Consider the following 17417-nt stretch of genomic DNA (forward strand, 5'->3'; position numbering starts at 1 on the left):
TCGTCGAACGCCTGGCCATTAAGTTGCTGGTGCAATCAGAACGAGATTCGAGAGAGAGAGAAAGAGAGGGAAGGAAGGAAGGAGAGAGAGAGAGAGAGATGGGTTGCACGAGTGTCAAGATTAATAATATGTCTCTGAAGATGCATCTGCTAGTCAGATCGTATCGAGAATGTAGGTCGGCTTCCTCTATTTGTCTCTCTCTTTCTCTCGTTCTTTTATCGTATCGAAAATATATATCCGAATACAAATAGAATTTTAACGCGATCGTGTACATCGTGGCTCATGAGAAACGAAGATTTCCCTTTTCTCCAACTTTTTTTCACAGATTCGTAATTTTTCTTCTTTCAGGACAGCGATGGAGAGAAAAGCGATCAAGACTTGGTGGTAGATGTCGCGAATGAGGTCAGTTATCATCTTGCCACATCATCAATCCGAATTTATTTAGCTGTCTGACCGTATATACCGATGAAAATCAAGGATCTTCTTTCAAGGGGTTGAGATGAGATGACGTGCATGCGTCGGTTTTGGTGCGCTAAATCGTTGATCGAAGAAACGTATTAAATTGATTTTCTTGTTCTCGTTCATTATTGCGTTTTATATACAATTGTCATTGTTATTTTTCTCTTTTATTTTTTTAATTTTACCACAGAATATCTCTTAATCGTATCTAAAAAATGTTCCAGTTTGTTCGATAAACGTACAGTATTAATTTATAAATTTCTTGAAATATTGAATATAAATGAAATTATATACGCGAAGAATTTTTAAACTCTGGAAGTCCTTGATTTTTTATCAATATCCTACATGTATGTATTTAATAATAGAATGTGCAAAATATTAATTTATATTTTAGGACACGGAAAAATGGTATTATCACAGGATTATAGTTTAAGGAAAGGGAATAAGATTTGATATTTTTCATTGAAAAGTTTCTTTTCTTTTCTGTAAAAGGAGGCATCATCGCCACATGCGAATGGTGAGCACTCGGATCCACGTGAGAACGGTACTCTAGAGAAACTGGGTGCTCCAGGACACGTGGGGCCTATTTCCGGTGCTGGTTCGACATCCGTAAAAGACAGGCCACCCTCGCGGAGCGGAAGTTCCTCCGCTCGTAGCACACCGTCTCTGAAAAGTAAAGATGTAAGATCTCGCGGATAGCAAGCTTATTCGATGACTAATCGGTCCGGTTCTCTATTTTCTCTCTGAAATCATATTTCTGCTTGCGATATTTTATAAAAAATTTGTTTGGCTTCTTTACAAAAAAAGATTAAAAATCATCCTTTCAATGTGCATGTTAAACTGTCCGAGGATGAACACTTAAATGATTCCGTGGTTTTCGAAGATGAAACTTTGTATCCGAGAATAATGTCGGATCGTTTCATGATAAATTTGAAAAATTATTTTTCTCGAGATTATATTTTATAAACAAAATTTGTAATAAATTGATTAGATATCGAAACAAGAAAATAACCAAATTTTTTTAAGTCAAACCAAAAAAAAAAAATTAAAAAATAACATGTCCTTCAATCCATAATTAAATTTACATCTAGTTCCAAAAAAAAAAGATTTACAGAGTTTCCAAATTTTTTTCCATCATTGTCAAATTTTACTACATTTTAAATCGATATAAAAAGATATAGAAACCAATAAAAAAGAAGAAAAAGAACTATTTTCGAAAATAACGGACACATTTCGCTGTTCTCCTTAGCGCACCGTGTATACGTACATTCATGGCGGCAGTAGTAGCTGGAATTCGTGGCGCGAAGTTACGACAAGTCAATTTGCGTGGACGATAGAGAGGAAAGCAGCCCTCGTTCGATCTCTCCCGTCTCTCTCTCTCTCTCTCTCTCTCTCTCTCTCTCTCTCTTTCTCTTTCTCTCTCTCTGTTCCCTCGTTATAAATCGGTGAACCGGAAGCGGCCGCTTACACCGGCCGCGACAAGGATCGATGTGTCTCGTTGCTTTTGTGCGAAAGTCAAGCGTGAAATTTACAATTCCTTTCCACGATTGCGCCCGATAATAAACCGGTGTGCCCCGTTGGAACGAACCTCTCCAGATCGACAAGCCGGGTACACCTGTGGCGGCGGCGAGGGGGTCGCGCAGCTGTACGCCAACTATGGGCGGAATCCCTGGTCCCTTGGCATCGCGGGTCTATCATCCGCCATCGTCGCAGCAAACGCCACCGCAGGGCTATCAGGGTTTGCCGTCCCGCGGCAATGAGCCGCCACAATCGCCTTCACCGTACAGCAACTTACCATACGCCAGGACTTCGATGGTACTTCACGTTCTAGCTGCTCGTTTTTCTCGTCGTTCGTTGTTTCTAGGAGAATCTATGATATCTACGAATACCCTAGGCGTTTTAAGGAAGAGATGCAAATTTTGGATTATCCGAACAATTTCTTTTCTTCTCTTTCTTTCTTTCATTCTTTCTTTCTTTTTTTTTTTTTTTTTTTTTTTTTTCTTAAGAAGTAGTATTCTGATTTAAGTATATTCATTTTTCTTGTTCAATTCGCAAAATGTAATGATATAGTAGTATATATAATAGCTTGAAATTTTCTAAGAAGGTCAATGAATTGAAATTAATTAGGAAATTGTGCTAGAAGAATTATAATCAATTAAGATCATTTAAAGGATAGTCAGGGGTATTTGACATTCTAACTCGTGTTTGAAATTAGTTAAAGTTATCCATTGTTTAAAAAAGGTTATTAGAAATCACTCGATCAAATGATTAGATTATTCATTTTCATTATTAATAAAAAATTATAGAAACTTTGAAGATGAGCTTCAATATAACATATCAAACTTCCAATATACATATCATTATTAATTAATATTATTTTTCTTTTCTTTTACATAAAAGATGATTTAGATGTTTTGATCAATTTTATGAAATAATGTTTCTATTATTTTTAAAAATAATGTACAGTGTGCATTATTGATAACTTTAATGTATTTGTTAAATATTTTTGATATAAATTTTGAAATATTTATTTTGTGATATTTAAATATTAAAATATTTTAGAAATTGAGTTATCAAAAATATCGTAATCCAGGAATATCATAATAAAGCTTAAATTTTAACATACAAAGTATTTTTGTTTCTCTATTTCTTTTATTTTGTATGTATGTATATATATATATATATATCTTTGTTGAATATTATATCTCTAAATTTATATCTCTCAATTTATTCAACATAAGTACTCTTTCTAGTGATGTATTTAATTACAAGTTTAACCAAACGTTGATACATTTTTTTCTCTATTACAGCTCGGCTTCGACGGTCATGTGAGGACCATCCTACCATCAGCTAATGGAATAAGCAATATTCCGGGTGGTAAACCGTATGTAACTTTAATTAAAATCTTGTTTTTTAAGTATTGATTCTATTATTTTTAATAGAAACTAAAAAAAAATAAATAAATAAATTGTCATATGAGATAAAATCCTTTTTGTGAATGCTTATAATTGAATTATTTAGTTCAGAAATAAAAATCAATCCAAATAAGTACTTACATGTTTCAAAATCAAAATTTTTAAATTCAACAATGAATTCACTAATTAATATTTTTTCTATATATATATATATATATATATATATATATATATTTAATATACACTTTCATATATTTTATATAATATTTCGATGAATAAAAAGAATCATCAAATTTATTATATACGATCACTGTTTCTGAGCATCACTGAAAATGTTAATCCACTACCGATGCATACATAACCTAGAAAGTATATAATGCATTATCGTTTCAATAGCCGCTTTTTGCCGCGACACGAGCTTTTAAGTAATCGAAGACATTCCATTACGTAAGAACAGAGGTATTAATGTTTTGCATTCCATCGTAGAGCGTACTCGTTCCATATGAACGGCGAGGGTCAGCTGCAGCCAGTGCCATTCCCCACGGATGCTCTGATAGGACCGGGAATTCCACGTCACGCGCGTCAGATTAATTCCTTGACTCACGGTGAAGTTGTGTGTGCTGTTACGATTTCGAATCCGACCAAATACGTCTATACGGGTGGCAAAGGGTGCGTTAAAGTCTGGGACATCGGACACGGAGGTGGCGGCAGTATCAAGCACGTATCGCAACTGGACTGCCTGCAACGCGACAATTATATTAGGTTAGTTTCCATGACTAGTTTCTCTATATATGTTTTCACGGTATGTTTCTATGTTTCGATATGTACTAATATACACCAGAATTATATTTATTGCTATATCTAGTCGGAAATACAATATTCGATTTTAAATAAAATGAAAAAATTTCAATTGAAAAATTGTGTAAATTAATACAAAGTTAATTGACTTGGGTAAGTATCAATCTTAATAATGAAAAAATAAATATGAGAATTTGATTTTAAAGTCATATTTTTATTATAATTCAATATATGAGGTTAATAAATATTAAATGTTTAATATATTTCTCATTAGTCTATTTTTTCAAAAACAAAAATTTATATCAACAAATTATATTTTATTCTTTAAACTTATTCTTATTTTATGAACATTCTTATACATAATATGGTATATACATAACATAAATACCAATTCATAGTAGAAGTATTGTTTTCTGACACAGGTCAGTAAAGTTACTGCCAGATTGCAGAACTTTAATAGTTGGAGGGGAGGCTAGTCAGCTGATCATCTGGGACTTGGCTAGTCCTACGCCGCGAATCAAAACGGAACTGACGTCTGCAGCACCAGCCTGTTACGCATTGGCGATCTCGCCGGACTCGAAGGTCTGCTTTAGTTGCTGTAGCGATGGTAATATCGCTGTGTGGGATCTCCAGAATGAGACGTTGATTAGACAATTCCAAGGTCACACGGACGGTGCCTCCTGCATCGATATTTCAGCAGATGGTTCAAAACTGTGGACAGGAGGATTGGATAACACAGTGCGTTCGTGGGATCTAAGGGAGGGTAGACAATTGAAGCAACACGACTTTACCTCGCAAATATTCTCACTGGGCTATTGTCCAACTGGAGAGTGGCTTGCAGTTGGTATGGAAAATTCAAACGTCGAAGTCCTTCATGCTACAAAATCCGATAAGTATCAACTGCATCTACACGAGTCGTGCGTGTTATCATTGCGTTTTGCATCTTGCGGCAAATGGTTCGTCTCTACGGGCAAGGATAATCTGCTAAATGCATGGCGCACGCCGTATGGCGCTTCGATATTTCAGGTATATATTCAAATTTTTATTCATATCATTTTGTTTCAATATCAAAATAATTCTGATTGGATATTATTTATCTTTTAACATTAAGTAATTTTCAAATTTAATTTGTATACAAATTTTTTTTTTTTTAGTATTTCACTTATGTGCATACTTATCTGATATCATTTCTTTTCAAGATGGATATAATATGTTATCAATGGTACTTGAATACTAAATAATTAACTAAATAATCTAAGAATGTTATGTGTTAATTAATTTTTTTTGTAAATTTTTACTATCTTTTTTTGATATTTTTAATATTATTAATATTAACATTTTGAATCATCTACTTAATAGAATAATTCAAAGTATATTTGAAATATTGTTTTTAATCATATAAAAATATATAATGATTTATAAATAATAAATATAATTGAGCAATTAGTTATATGATTTATATTTTACAATTTACACTTTTTTATTATTTACCAACATTTTTAAATTTAAAAAATAATTCATAAATGATAACAATTAGTTATTATTATTATTATTAGTTGTTATTATATATAGCAAGTTTTTATTTTCTGTTAAAAAAAAGCTATTCATAATTAATTATCTGGTTAAAACTATTAAGGAATAAAGATCATGTAACCATTTATTGGAATTCTTTTAATATCGAGTGCTTAACAAAACAGCAACTTTAAATATCTTGCTTTTTTGTTTTATTGATTAGATTAAAGACAATGAAGTATAATAAATACAAAAACTATGTAAAATTTAAAATACAACTTAATATGATTAAATTTTAAACTAATATTTTTATTAAAATTAAAAAAATCTTATAAAAGTTAATTTATTTTGAGCAATATATATCTTGCATATAAAATAATTTTCGATATTTTTTAAGAAGTTTCAATGAGAGAAGATAATCGATATCAGATATATTTTTTATTATTTCGTCGAAGATGAAGAAACGCTGTAGATAGATAATCTATCTCCATACATAGCGTTAGATGTATCATATCATATATAACTTTGTTCAAAAACTTCAAATGACCATATAAGAATCCATATTAATTCTTTTTGCAGTCGAAAGAATCCTCGTCGGTGTTGAGCTGCGATATTTCTGCTGACGATAAATACATTGTGACCGGATCTGGTGACAAAAAGGCCACTGTATACGAAGTGATTTATTAGATGCGTACGGTAAAGACGTTTTACGTTTCCCTCCCTTGGTCGAAACCTGAACTGTTTAACACGCTCTCCTTTCTCGCGGGAGATCTTACAAGTGAAAGACTTTTTAGCAGCCTTAGGAACTTAGACTGTTACTATATTGTGTATATATACATAACAAGTATATTAACGGTAGAAATTGCGTTCGAAAGAAATAAAGCACAGACGGACAAACGAAAAAAAAAAAAGAACTGATGCTAATTATGATGATGGTCAAGAAACCAATGTGTGTGCCAGAGAAAAATCTGTATATGTATATTTAGAAGTTGCGTGTGCGTGGCCCAATTGTACCTACGACCATGTGATTTAACGTAGAAGAAACTTTCTTTGTCGCGTGTATACAACGAGAATGTGTTAATGGTACGTTACCAAACAATTTTGCATGCGCGTTAAGTGATCAGAGCCTTGCAAATGGTGATGCTAGATACGATTTCGTATATGTAAGTACCTAATTATAAAATCAACACGCCCAAAACATTATACGACAGATAGCATGAAAACAAACATTGGAAATCTGTCTAACGAAAAATTACACTTGCTCTTACTTATGGTAATTTTCTTCGAAACTTTTACAATTTTTGCAAAATTGTCCCTTAGTATAACTACAACCACGATATCGAAGCATATTATTGCTCTATATTTGGAAATGTTTCGAGAAAATCGCTGGCTGTAGCTATCTTTAATAATACGTTTCACTATAGATCAGAAGCAAGTATAGTCTTCTGTCGATTAATGTTGTCGATATAATATTTTATGCTGATAGCGATATGTTGACATCAATAATAACAAATGCAATGAAAGATGAATGCACATCGAATTATTTATAAATTGTTCATTTCGTTCATTTGGAATTAGTTGCGAAAGAATTCGATCATTCAGATGTTATTGAAATAATGTGCAAAAAACTCACGGCAAATTTATTCAGAAGTTTATTTAAAAATAAGTATGATGAGGGAATCATTTCTACTTGAAGACAGAAAAAAAAACGTGACCTGTATCATGAGAGCAGTGTTGTGTATTATCCATATAGCATGACCATTTAATTTTAAATATATCAATGAAAAATTGCCTTTTCTATTAAAACAAAATTTCGTAAATAATCTTTTTCAACAAATACTTAAGTAATACTTAAGTAAATAGTTGCTTAATTGTAATCGATTGAAATTAATGAATCAGTGTACAAATGAATGATTTATAAGCATAAGAAACATGTTATAATATTAATTTATAGACTTTTCGGTTAATTAGAATACGTTACATAAATTAATAAAAAGATATGTACTAATATAGTATCATATAATATGAAAGATTAATCATTTTAATCTTATCAATATAAGTATCTCTAAATTAATTAAGTAAATTGTATTCGATTTTTTGTATTTTAATGTTTTAAATATAATATTTTAATACTAAATTATCAAATATGAAATTTTTAAAATTTTTAAAATTTTTTAAAATTCGCATTTAATGATTCATTGATTGAAAATAATTAAAAATTATTTTCAATAATATATATATATATATATAATAAAACAATTTTAACCCATTGTGAAGAATATTTTTATTCTTTCTGATTTATGCGCATGTACATTGCGCAGCACGTGACGAATTGGTTAACAAGTGTGTTGAAATATAATCTCATAGTTTCTTGTGTCTACAAATTATTCGATCATATTATGAATTATTTTACTGTACACTACTTATGTTTCAAAATATACAACTTTTTCAGTGTATACATTTGAAATATATTTATTGTTTGAAAAATATGTTTCACTAATATATAAAATAGCAATATCGAAATGTACAATGCTGCTCGATATATTAGCACAAAATTAATTAACAATATTTGTAGTATTTTTTAATATTTCAATATATTTTGTTCAATTATATTCATTTTAAATAATTTTAAATCACTTTAAAAGACATTATTCTATAAAGAATAATTGCATTTTATGATATTAAAATTGTATTAGTTTCATACTACGAATATAGCCTCTCTTATGCTTATTTCCGTATTATAATAATAATAATAATAATAAGCACAATATTTCCGTTGTTAATCGTATCAATCAAACTTTTGTGTGATTGTGCTTATGTGCATATGAATAATAAATGAATCCTTGCACAAAATCTGTTTTATCTTTATCAATAAATTTGGTTCACTATATGATTTAATTATGTCATGCTCAATATATTTACAAATACATTTGTAATTATAAAGTACAATCACATGCACAAATAAAACGGAACTATTTCTTTAAGTTAGAATAAATATCTGTTTTGTAGACAAATTCCGGTATAAATTGGTAAATTTTTAGAGATAAATATTTATAGTGGATAACAAGTTTCATCTGTCCTGATTGGTGAATCTTATAAAAATTAGCATACAATAAAACAAATATAATGGGAACATTTAAATCGTTTCTATAAAAGTAATGATATTAAAAAGAAATTATAAAAAATGTTAAATAATAATAAATAATATTACTCTTAAACCTAATCTAAATTTGATCTATAGATAACCTTGAAAAATATTTATTCAAATAATATGTCATTTTTTATTCGTGAACAATTTAACTGAGTCTTTAACTATGTGCTGATATAAAATCTTTTGCTAAATGTTTGATTAACGATAAAAAAAATAACAGAGACGAGTAAAAAATGTACAGATAAATCTTATGTGATTATGACCATTACGCGATAGATATGTAAATATAGCTTAAAAAACCTAAGTAAAGCTTGATTTATTTTGATATTTTTTTGATTAAAATTTTTGACCAAATACAGGACAGGTGTATATTATAAATTATTGAAAACAAAACTAGTAACCAGTTATAAGATTCATTATTTCTCAATTGTATGTTCATAAAATTAAGTTGACATTTGGCGCTTTTTATACACTCTTTCCATTATAACAATGTTTCGTTGTAAAACATGTACGTGTGCACGTATGTATACGTAATGGATAGTAAATAATTATGTGATTTCTATCTTACCTGCAATATAATGATGAATGATGATTTTGTAATCATGCTACACATACAGAGCACATACACGAACCACATGTGAGACATGCGAATGAGGAATGTAACAATTCAAATGGACGTATATGTACATGTATAGCGCAAAAGTATCAAGTAAAAATGACGCATCTTAAGAAATGTTTTTGGAAAAATAAAGATCTATTCCATTTTCCTCTCTAGCTGTAATAATATATGAAAATTGAATACGTATTATATTTTTATTTATTGTCTCGCGTCAAGACAATTTCTCTTTACCTTCTGAGTGTGATAATGAAAAAATCTGAAAAATGAAATAAATTCATTTTCGTCAGGAAAATTCACATTGTGTATAATTCTACAGCTCTTCGATATATCAAAAAAGTAAAATTGCGTTACATATGTTACATGCCAAGTTGGACAAAGTAATATGTAATTAATAAATGGCAAATAATAGAAAAAACATTTCATCGAATTATAGGTGTTTCCATTAATACTATTTGTAATGTCATTACATTTTAACTAATACTTAATACTAATTTACTATTATATTACTTTAATAAGTTGATATGGGTTTAATTTAGAAGTTACATGGAGAATAGTAATATAAATGTTTTACTATCAATCGTGTAATTTTAATCAAATGCGCTTAATGTACAATTTACGGATATTATGTGATGTAGCAGGATTTAACTTTATAGAATTTTTTTATCATTCTTCTTTAATTTGTCACTATTTCGGTAAAAAATTGTACATATATTACAAACAAGTTTAAAATTTTTAACATTCATTTGTTCGTTATATAATTTGCGCGTAATTACGTTGTTTTATAGTTATTTCATATTGTTCGCATTATGTATACACATAACTATAAAAAGAACAATACTATGACAATCTTCAAAACCGATTATTCTCGCTGAAGAAAATTAAAAAAGGGGAGGGAAGAATCTAGAGAAAGAGGAAACAAACGATAGGAATCACAGGTTTACTTCCGGTAATTTTTCGATGTATTTACATTTACGTGTATCTGTGTGTACAAGATCGTTAAAAACATTAAATGTTTATGCTCGCGTTACGATAATATATTCATATATTTACATGTGTATCCGTGTGTACAAGATCGTTAAAAACATTAAATGTTTACATATTTATTTTCCGTATTGCCCCGCGCATTGTTAATTTTGCAATTTTTCTTATTTTTTAATTTTTTTTTTTTTTTGTTTTATTTATGTGTCTGTGTTTGCCTCTCTTTCTCTTCCTCTCGTACTATATCCTTTCATTCTTCATATATTCTTTCTTTTGCATTCATTCAGTCATCGATTTTAAATATTTTTTCATATAACGTCACAGTTTATATACAAGTAGAAAAAACCTAATAACAATATCAACTATCACACCTTATACACCATTAAAAATGGCTAGTACGTACAATGTACGCATATAACTAAAAAAACATTCGTACTGGCTGAGATATTCGTCTTATTTTTCTTTCTGTTCGTAATGAATTATGAATCGTTTTCGATAAAATCGGAAATACAAACACTCCTCATGAAAAAAAAATTAGAATTTTGAAAAATTCTCGTACATATTTATATACTCGAACATTCATGCATAACATACAAATTCCGTTCTCTCTGGTATGTACAATTAGAAAATACATAACACAGTTACTTATACAAGTAACCGATTTTACAGGAAATGTACAGAGGTGAACGGTGATATTTCACGCTTACATTCTTCTAAGACTTAAGTGTACATGACGCTTCGTTTTATACACGATGGAAGATGTTCCTTTATTTTATTATTTAAATAATATCCATTTCTGAAACAATACCAATCATATCTAATATAAAGTAGTAAATTTATTTTATAAAAATACTAAAGGACAGATTTATAAAGAATAAACATTGCATATTAAGAACATACAGTCCTTGTAAATACATTATAAATATTATGATGAAAAAAATACATTTTTCTTGTATTTTTTCTTTTTTTTCTTTTGGTTAATTAAATTCGAATATTTGAATAGAAACATAAAAAGATTAATGACATTAGTCATTGTTTTAGAAACAAAACTATTAAAAGAATAGACCTTGCATCGTGTAAAATATAAAAATTGTTGCGTCTTGAGAATGATTATGCTTACTAAGCGCAGACGTAAAATACATTTGGTCGTAAAACTGTACGCTTCGTGCTGGAACGAGGAATTCTTAATACATCCTTGTTCTCCTGCAGAAGGTCCTTAATTCTAAATAAAAAGCTATCAACGATTTATATAAATTGCGTTCACAATTTATGGCAACAAAAGTAACCATTTTTTCTTTGTTAACTATTTTGTGAGACGCGAGTCTTATAATTATCATATAATGAAGAAGAAAAAGAAATAAATTTGGACAATAGGGTCAATTATACTAATCGCAAAATTAATAAACAAATTATTAATAACACTAAGCACAATTGTGCCCGCATTTTTTGATGCCAACCACAAAATTGGATATGGATGACAGATCTTCATTTTTTTCTTTCTTTAGAAATAAAGTGATTACAAAAAAAGATATTTCGTATCACTTTATTTCTAGCAATATTGCCAGATTCAATTTCCAATTCTTAAATTCATATTTTTCTGAATTTAAGAGTATATCTAATTTATGACTAGTTTTGTGCCTCTCGGTAACTTTATCTGACAGATACATGATAAAATTTTTCTTACCCAAAACAGAATCCAGAATATCGATCTGTCATGACAAGTTAATCTGTCATATGTATTTACCTAGAAAAGCTATAACCAGTATTTATAAATTTTCTTCTCATTAAATATCACATACATTCTAGTAAATATATCTTTCATTAGAATGTGTTTGATACAAATAATGAAATTAATGAAATTACAGAATCTGGCAACAGTTGTTACATAGCGTTTGCGAAATATGTGTAAGATCAGCATTATTTCGCATTCACTATTGACATATACTATATGTACAAGTCGCGCTAGATCTATTACGTATACTATATTATCTTACTATTCTTAAGGCTAGTTTAGCTTGCTGCACACACATAACGTGGTCCATGTGACATTTGAAGACACTGGGTGGTCAGTCGCTATCGGAGCCCACTGGATTAATTTTTTTTCTTTTTTTTGCTTGTTTTACATTCACAATTTCTTCTTCCTATATTATCGCAATTGAATTTTGTTAATAAAAAATACAATAATTTAAATAAAATCAAAGAAAAAAAAGAATTATAAATTTAAATTATTTTTTTACATTATTTTTAAATTTACCTCACTGCTAGATGTACTATCCAAATGATATCGAGGAAGTGGCCTTTTTGAACTAGACCTCTCCCTCGTATTAGCACCAGTTTTTCTATGACCTCCTTTACCACCAGCACCTCCACCACCTCCAGTTGCTGCTGCTGTATGTTTTCGTGCTGAGCTTGTTGGTGGAGGTGGAGGAGGTTCATTCTCTTCATTAACTTCTGCGAGAGCAAATAAATCTCCATAACTTTTTCTTAAAGAATCACTACTAGCTGCTTGTGCTTGTTGCAAAGCCCTTTGCATTCCTTCGGAATGATAAAGCTGCAATTCAGCAGAAGACATACAATGTTGTCGTAATTGATCTAAATGACCAAGAACTTGTTCACCAGTGGGTGGACCAGGCTGTTGATTATGTTTAGCGCCAGATCGTTTCCGTTTATTTGGACTCGTAGCAGGATAACGAGTACTCAGAAGATTTGCAAGTAATTCTCCGAGTTTTTCCTCATAATCACGACACCAGTAACGTAATGCTGCTACGACAAACATATCTCCATCCACATTTTGTCGTGCAAGCAATTGTCGCAGAAGTTCTAACGTTGGCCTATTAAATATTATTAATATTAGATTAAATTTTAATTGTCTAATTTCTTAAATAAATAATGTAAGTATTGATTACTTTTCTTGTTTAAGCATAAATAATATTGATGTTAGTGCTTCTGCGTGATCTCGAAATTGTAATTTAGGTAAAACAGGCAATACATATTCAATTGGAAAATCATGGGCAAAAATAAGTTGCCAAAAACAATATTGTTCAAAGGTTTCCCAATTTAAACTTGCTGTCAAAAGTGATGTAAATGATTCCTTTTTTAACATTTTCAAATGTCCTTGCATTATTTGACAAACTAATTCTTGTAATTGGCATGCATCAACAGTCGAAACGACCAAATGCAATAATTGAATATTTCCAAGAGTTACATTTTGAAATCCCATGTATACATCAGGCACAAGGTAACATAGCATAAATATGTTGTCTTCGTGACAGAGCTGTAAAAAAAATTAAATAATAAAAAATGCATTAAAAAAATAATTAAATAATATAAATAAAAACTTAAATTTTGATCAATTTTTTAAATATAATAATTACTTACATACCTTCAAATCTGATACTAAACACGCATCTAACTTTTTCTCTCTATGAGCACAAAAATCTTTATATACTGATGCTTTAACATCATTTAATACATTACTGCAACAAATAATTAATAGGATAAAAAACATACTTTTATTTATTATTTGTTATTGTTTATGTATTAATTTTCATTTCTACAAACCTTTGTTCACCTTCTCGTTTTTCTTCTCCTCTACCCCAAACTTTCAAAAAATAAAGTAATAAGTAACCTATCCTTGGTTGAATGTTCTGCATCTCTGCAAGTACTCGGGCTAAAAGTTTCCGCCTATTGTCTTCTTCTTTACACAATTGAAACTGATTTCGAAACATAACAAATAATGGTGTGCTTATACTATCAGTCAAGGCTTCTTCATTCAAATTATCTGATGGAAATATTTGAGATGTAATTTGTGAGGATAAAATAGTTGATATGCAAGAAGCCAATGCTGGTATAGTTTCTGCATCTATTTCATCTTCTACAACCATTTGTACTATCCTTTCCATTGTTTGACACCTCACTTCATTGTCTGTTTCACTATGCAAACTTTCAATAGCAGTCCTTAACTCTTCTGGTTCTAAAATTAAATTTAATTGAGATGTAATATCTTCTTTCTTCACAACACAATTTGCATTTTTTTGTTCATTTTTCAATTTCACATTAGCTAATGGAACATCTTCTTCATCTTCTTCTTCAACTTTATTCACTATCCTATAATATTACATATTATTTATGATATAATTATATATTTAATATAACAATTAAAATACTTTAACAATTAAATAATTTAAAAAAACAAGACTGACCTTAATGGCATTTCTTCTTCTTCATCACTAAAAGCTGGTTCAGGATCTTGATTTATATGATTATTTTCAACTGATGTATTTACTGCATTTTCTAGTGTAGCTCCTGGTGCAAGATCCTTATTTAGTTCCTCCATTTTACCTGAATAGACAGGAACCTTATTTCCTGCTTAAAAGATCATGCAAAAACCAAAGTTAGTAAGCAATAAATGTGCTATAAGCTTGAAAAAACAGTGAATAATAAAATATGTTAAAAAAAATCAGAAGTTTTAAATTATATTTAAAAAGGAATGTATATACATATTATTGAGATATGTGATTTGTTAAAATAATAATTAAATAGAATAAAATTAATAAATATATATATACATATAAATATATTTATATTACATATTATTAATATTTATATGTATATTTTAAATAATATTAAATAAATTTTTAAACTTTAAATATGTATATAATATGAAAAAAAATTTTAATATAATGTGCATAATATAATGTTAATATAATATAATAAGCTATTTTTAGTGCTCTAATTTTGAGTAATCTGGATAAAATAGACATGCAATATTCTGCATTAATTTTACCAGGATCTGCATTAGGTGGTAAACAAAATTCTTTGAATGTTTCTCTTATTTTACTCCTCAATTCACGATCTAACTTAGGACTGTCGAATAATGGATAAAGACTTGGCAAAACTCGTTTCTCTAAAATTTGTCTTAGAGATGAAAAGATTCCATTTCTTACTTTCTCTGTCAAAGGTGGATAAAAATTAGGTATTATCTGTAAACAAAAATTATTTTTCAGTAATTTTAAAACTATATGTTATTAAAGTCACATATAATTACTTACCCTGCATAAAAAGTCTAATAATGTGGCAGTGACTGGTGGATGGGATCTCATAGAATTGTGCATGACAAGAATTGCAGGTTCAATATTCATAATATTATCCTTCTCAGGTTCAAAAAATAACCAATCATAAAATAAAGCTAATTTAGCATTACTTGCAGCTACGGTTGATGTACAAGTCGTAAATAACCATCCTATTACTGCCCATCGAGGTATAATATCTGAACACAACAACTCATTTGTTGGATGGATAACACCAACAATAAATCGTATAAGATCACATCTCAAAGACTGTGATTCTGGTGTAGCCAGGTACTGCCGTTGAAACCAATCTTGATATCGTTTATGATTACCGAAACGCACTTGACTGGTTAAAAATACTAATTTTCTTTCCATATCTGGTGTAAGTCTAGATTGTAGAAACCTTCTAGAAGTTCTAGTTTGTAAAAGTTGAAGGACACCATTGAAATTTGGACAAAGAGATTTTGGATTAAGAAGCATATCTTTCCAAAGTGCTTCAAATTCAGGTATTCGTGCCACATTTTGTAATAGGCGCACCAAATCCCTAAAAATATTAATTTTTTTTATTTATTTATATTTTATAAATATCAATAAAAGAAATCTTTAATCATTTACCTTCCAATAACCAAACAATCAACCATACGTTCTCTTATTAAAGATACAGTAAAGGTAACTTCTTTTTGACGTAAACCAGATAAATGAGGTGCATTATGATCTTCTATTAATCGTAAGTAGGTATAAACAATGGATGCTACTAAAAATGGAAATTTATCTAGCCAAGGTCGATTTTCTTGAAAAATGTCTAAAAGTGCATCAACTAAGAACAAATTTCGTGGTGAAATATCACCACCAGCTGCATGCCTTAATAAACTTAAACAAAGATTATCCACACTAGCTACACTGGTTCTTATCATCTCTCTTAATAACCATAATAATTGATTTCTGGTTACATCATTTAATCGTAAATATCTTTCAAGTACTAATTGATTAAGATGTACTAACACAATTGCAAGACCATCTCTTGTAATTAATGTTAAGTCTCTATAACTTTTGGCTGCACTTTGAGGATCTGTTAAAATAACTACTAACAACCCCAATGAAACTTCTTCGTGTGTTTTATCCTTACACACAGCATTATTTAATGTATCATGGGCTTCTTTTTCAGATAATCCTGCAGTCAAATTTTGGAGCACCGTATAACATTTTTCAAATTTCTGAAAAAAAAATAGTTTTATAAATGAATATAAAATAAATTTAAAAAAACCATAAAATTATAACCTATTTTGTATCACAAATGAAATCACAAACACATTGGTGTCATTAATAAATATATTTTATTAGCAAATCTATATATGATTATATATATTATTATTGCATTTTTATTAAATTTTAAATATCAACTATTAGTGAATATTAGATATAATTCTGAAATTAATTTCAGAATTATGCAAATGATTCGAATATTGCCGCTAAGACGCGTGGTTCGACGTGTGGCGCCGCGCGGTCAGCGACGTGCGCGACCGTCGCAACAATGGCGGAACCCCTAGCACCCGATACGTATCCAGTGACTATTTGAAATATTTATGTTACCTCTTCTAAGTCGTCCTTATTCTCTATACAACTCGTGCTGAGTAATCGGGACGCGGGAGTTTTCGTTTGTTCCATAGCTGCTGACTGGCCCACGGCCGTCCCGTGAACGTTATTCCAGGCCCTGTCGAGCCCTCAGCCCTCAGCCCTGTGCCCCTGGCCGCTTGTGCTCGCCTCCGTGCATCGTGATCGTCTCACTGCCTGTTCGTTCTCTATCTTTCTCTCTCTTTCTCCTTCCCCACTCTTCGTCTCTCGCGCGGTCTCTTCACTCTGTTTATTCCTTACCACGGACCTCCCCGACTCCCTGAACTGTTCCGATGCGATTGCGC

General features: G+C 30.0%; 2 protein-coding genes and 1 long non-coding RNA gene across 17 annotated transcripts in view; 1 reads left to right on the plus strand and 2 right to left on the minus strand.

Annotated features, from left to right (window-relative positions):
• Positions 1–9881, plus strand: part of LOC108001345 (transducin-like enhancer protein 3) — an 85890-nt gene extending 76009 nt beyond the window's left edge. For 12 of the 13 annotated variants that reach the window (XM_062076171.1, XM_062076181.1, XM_062076174.1 and 9 more), the window contains 7 exons: positions 349–402; positions 952–1140; positions 2056–2274; positions 3270–3343; positions 3861–4136; positions 4595–5198; positions 6264–9881. In XM_062076171.1, the coding sequence (XP_061932155.1) occupies positions 349–402; positions 952–1140; positions 2056–2274; positions 3270–3343; positions 3861–4136; positions 4595–5198; positions 6264–6371 (1524 nt within the window). In that variant the 3' untranslated portion in view covers positions 6372–9881. The remainder of the gene's footprint in view (positions 1–348; positions 403–951; positions 1141–2055; positions 2275–3269; positions 3344–3860; positions 4137–4594; positions 5199–6263) is intronic. The other variant, XM_062076178.1, reaches the window with a different exon arrangement.
• LOC133666239 (uncharacterized) lies at positions 2932–3863 on the minus strand. Its single transcript, XR_009830085.1, has 2 exons — positions 3516–3863; positions 2932–3404 (listed from the first exon to the last, which is right to left on the minus strand). It is a non-coding gene; the product is annotated as an uncharacterized LOC133666239 (long non-coding RNA).
• Positions 9882–10377: 496 nt separating the features above from the next.
• On the minus strand, positions 10378–17410 carry LOC108001563 (integrator complex subunit 3). 3 transcript variants are annotated; one of them, XM_062076170.1, is made up of 10 exons: positions 17092–17410; positions 16117–16715; positions 15484–16045; positions 15219–15414; positions 14635–14773; positions 13994–14539; positions 13815–13908; positions 13339–13706; positions 12687–13263; positions 10378–12573 (listed from the first exon to the last, which is right to left on the minus strand). In XM_062076170.1, exons 1-10 carry the CDS (start codon positions 17164–17166, stop codon positions 12499–12501), a joined length of 3231 nt encoding a protein of 1076 aa, XP_061932154.1. In that variant the 5' UTR covers positions 17167–17410; the 3' UTR covers positions 10378–12498. The 3 variants fall into 3 exon arrangements, with proteins under 3 accessions (XP_061932154.1, XP_016918095.2, XP_016918104.2); XM_017062606.3 differs by having other exon boundaries at positions 14635–14800; XM_017062615.3 differs by having other exon boundaries at positions 14635–14797; positions 17092–17408.
• Between the last annotated feature and the right edge of the window lie 7 nt (positions 17411–17417).

The sequence above is a fragment of the Apis cerana genome, linkage group LG6 (assembly GCF_029169275.1).
Source record: "Apis cerana isolate GH-2021 linkage group LG6, AcerK_1.0, whole genome shotgun sequence".
NCBI classification, from domain to species: Eukaryota; Metazoa; Arthropoda; class Insecta; order Hymenoptera; family Apidae; genus Apis; species Apis cerana.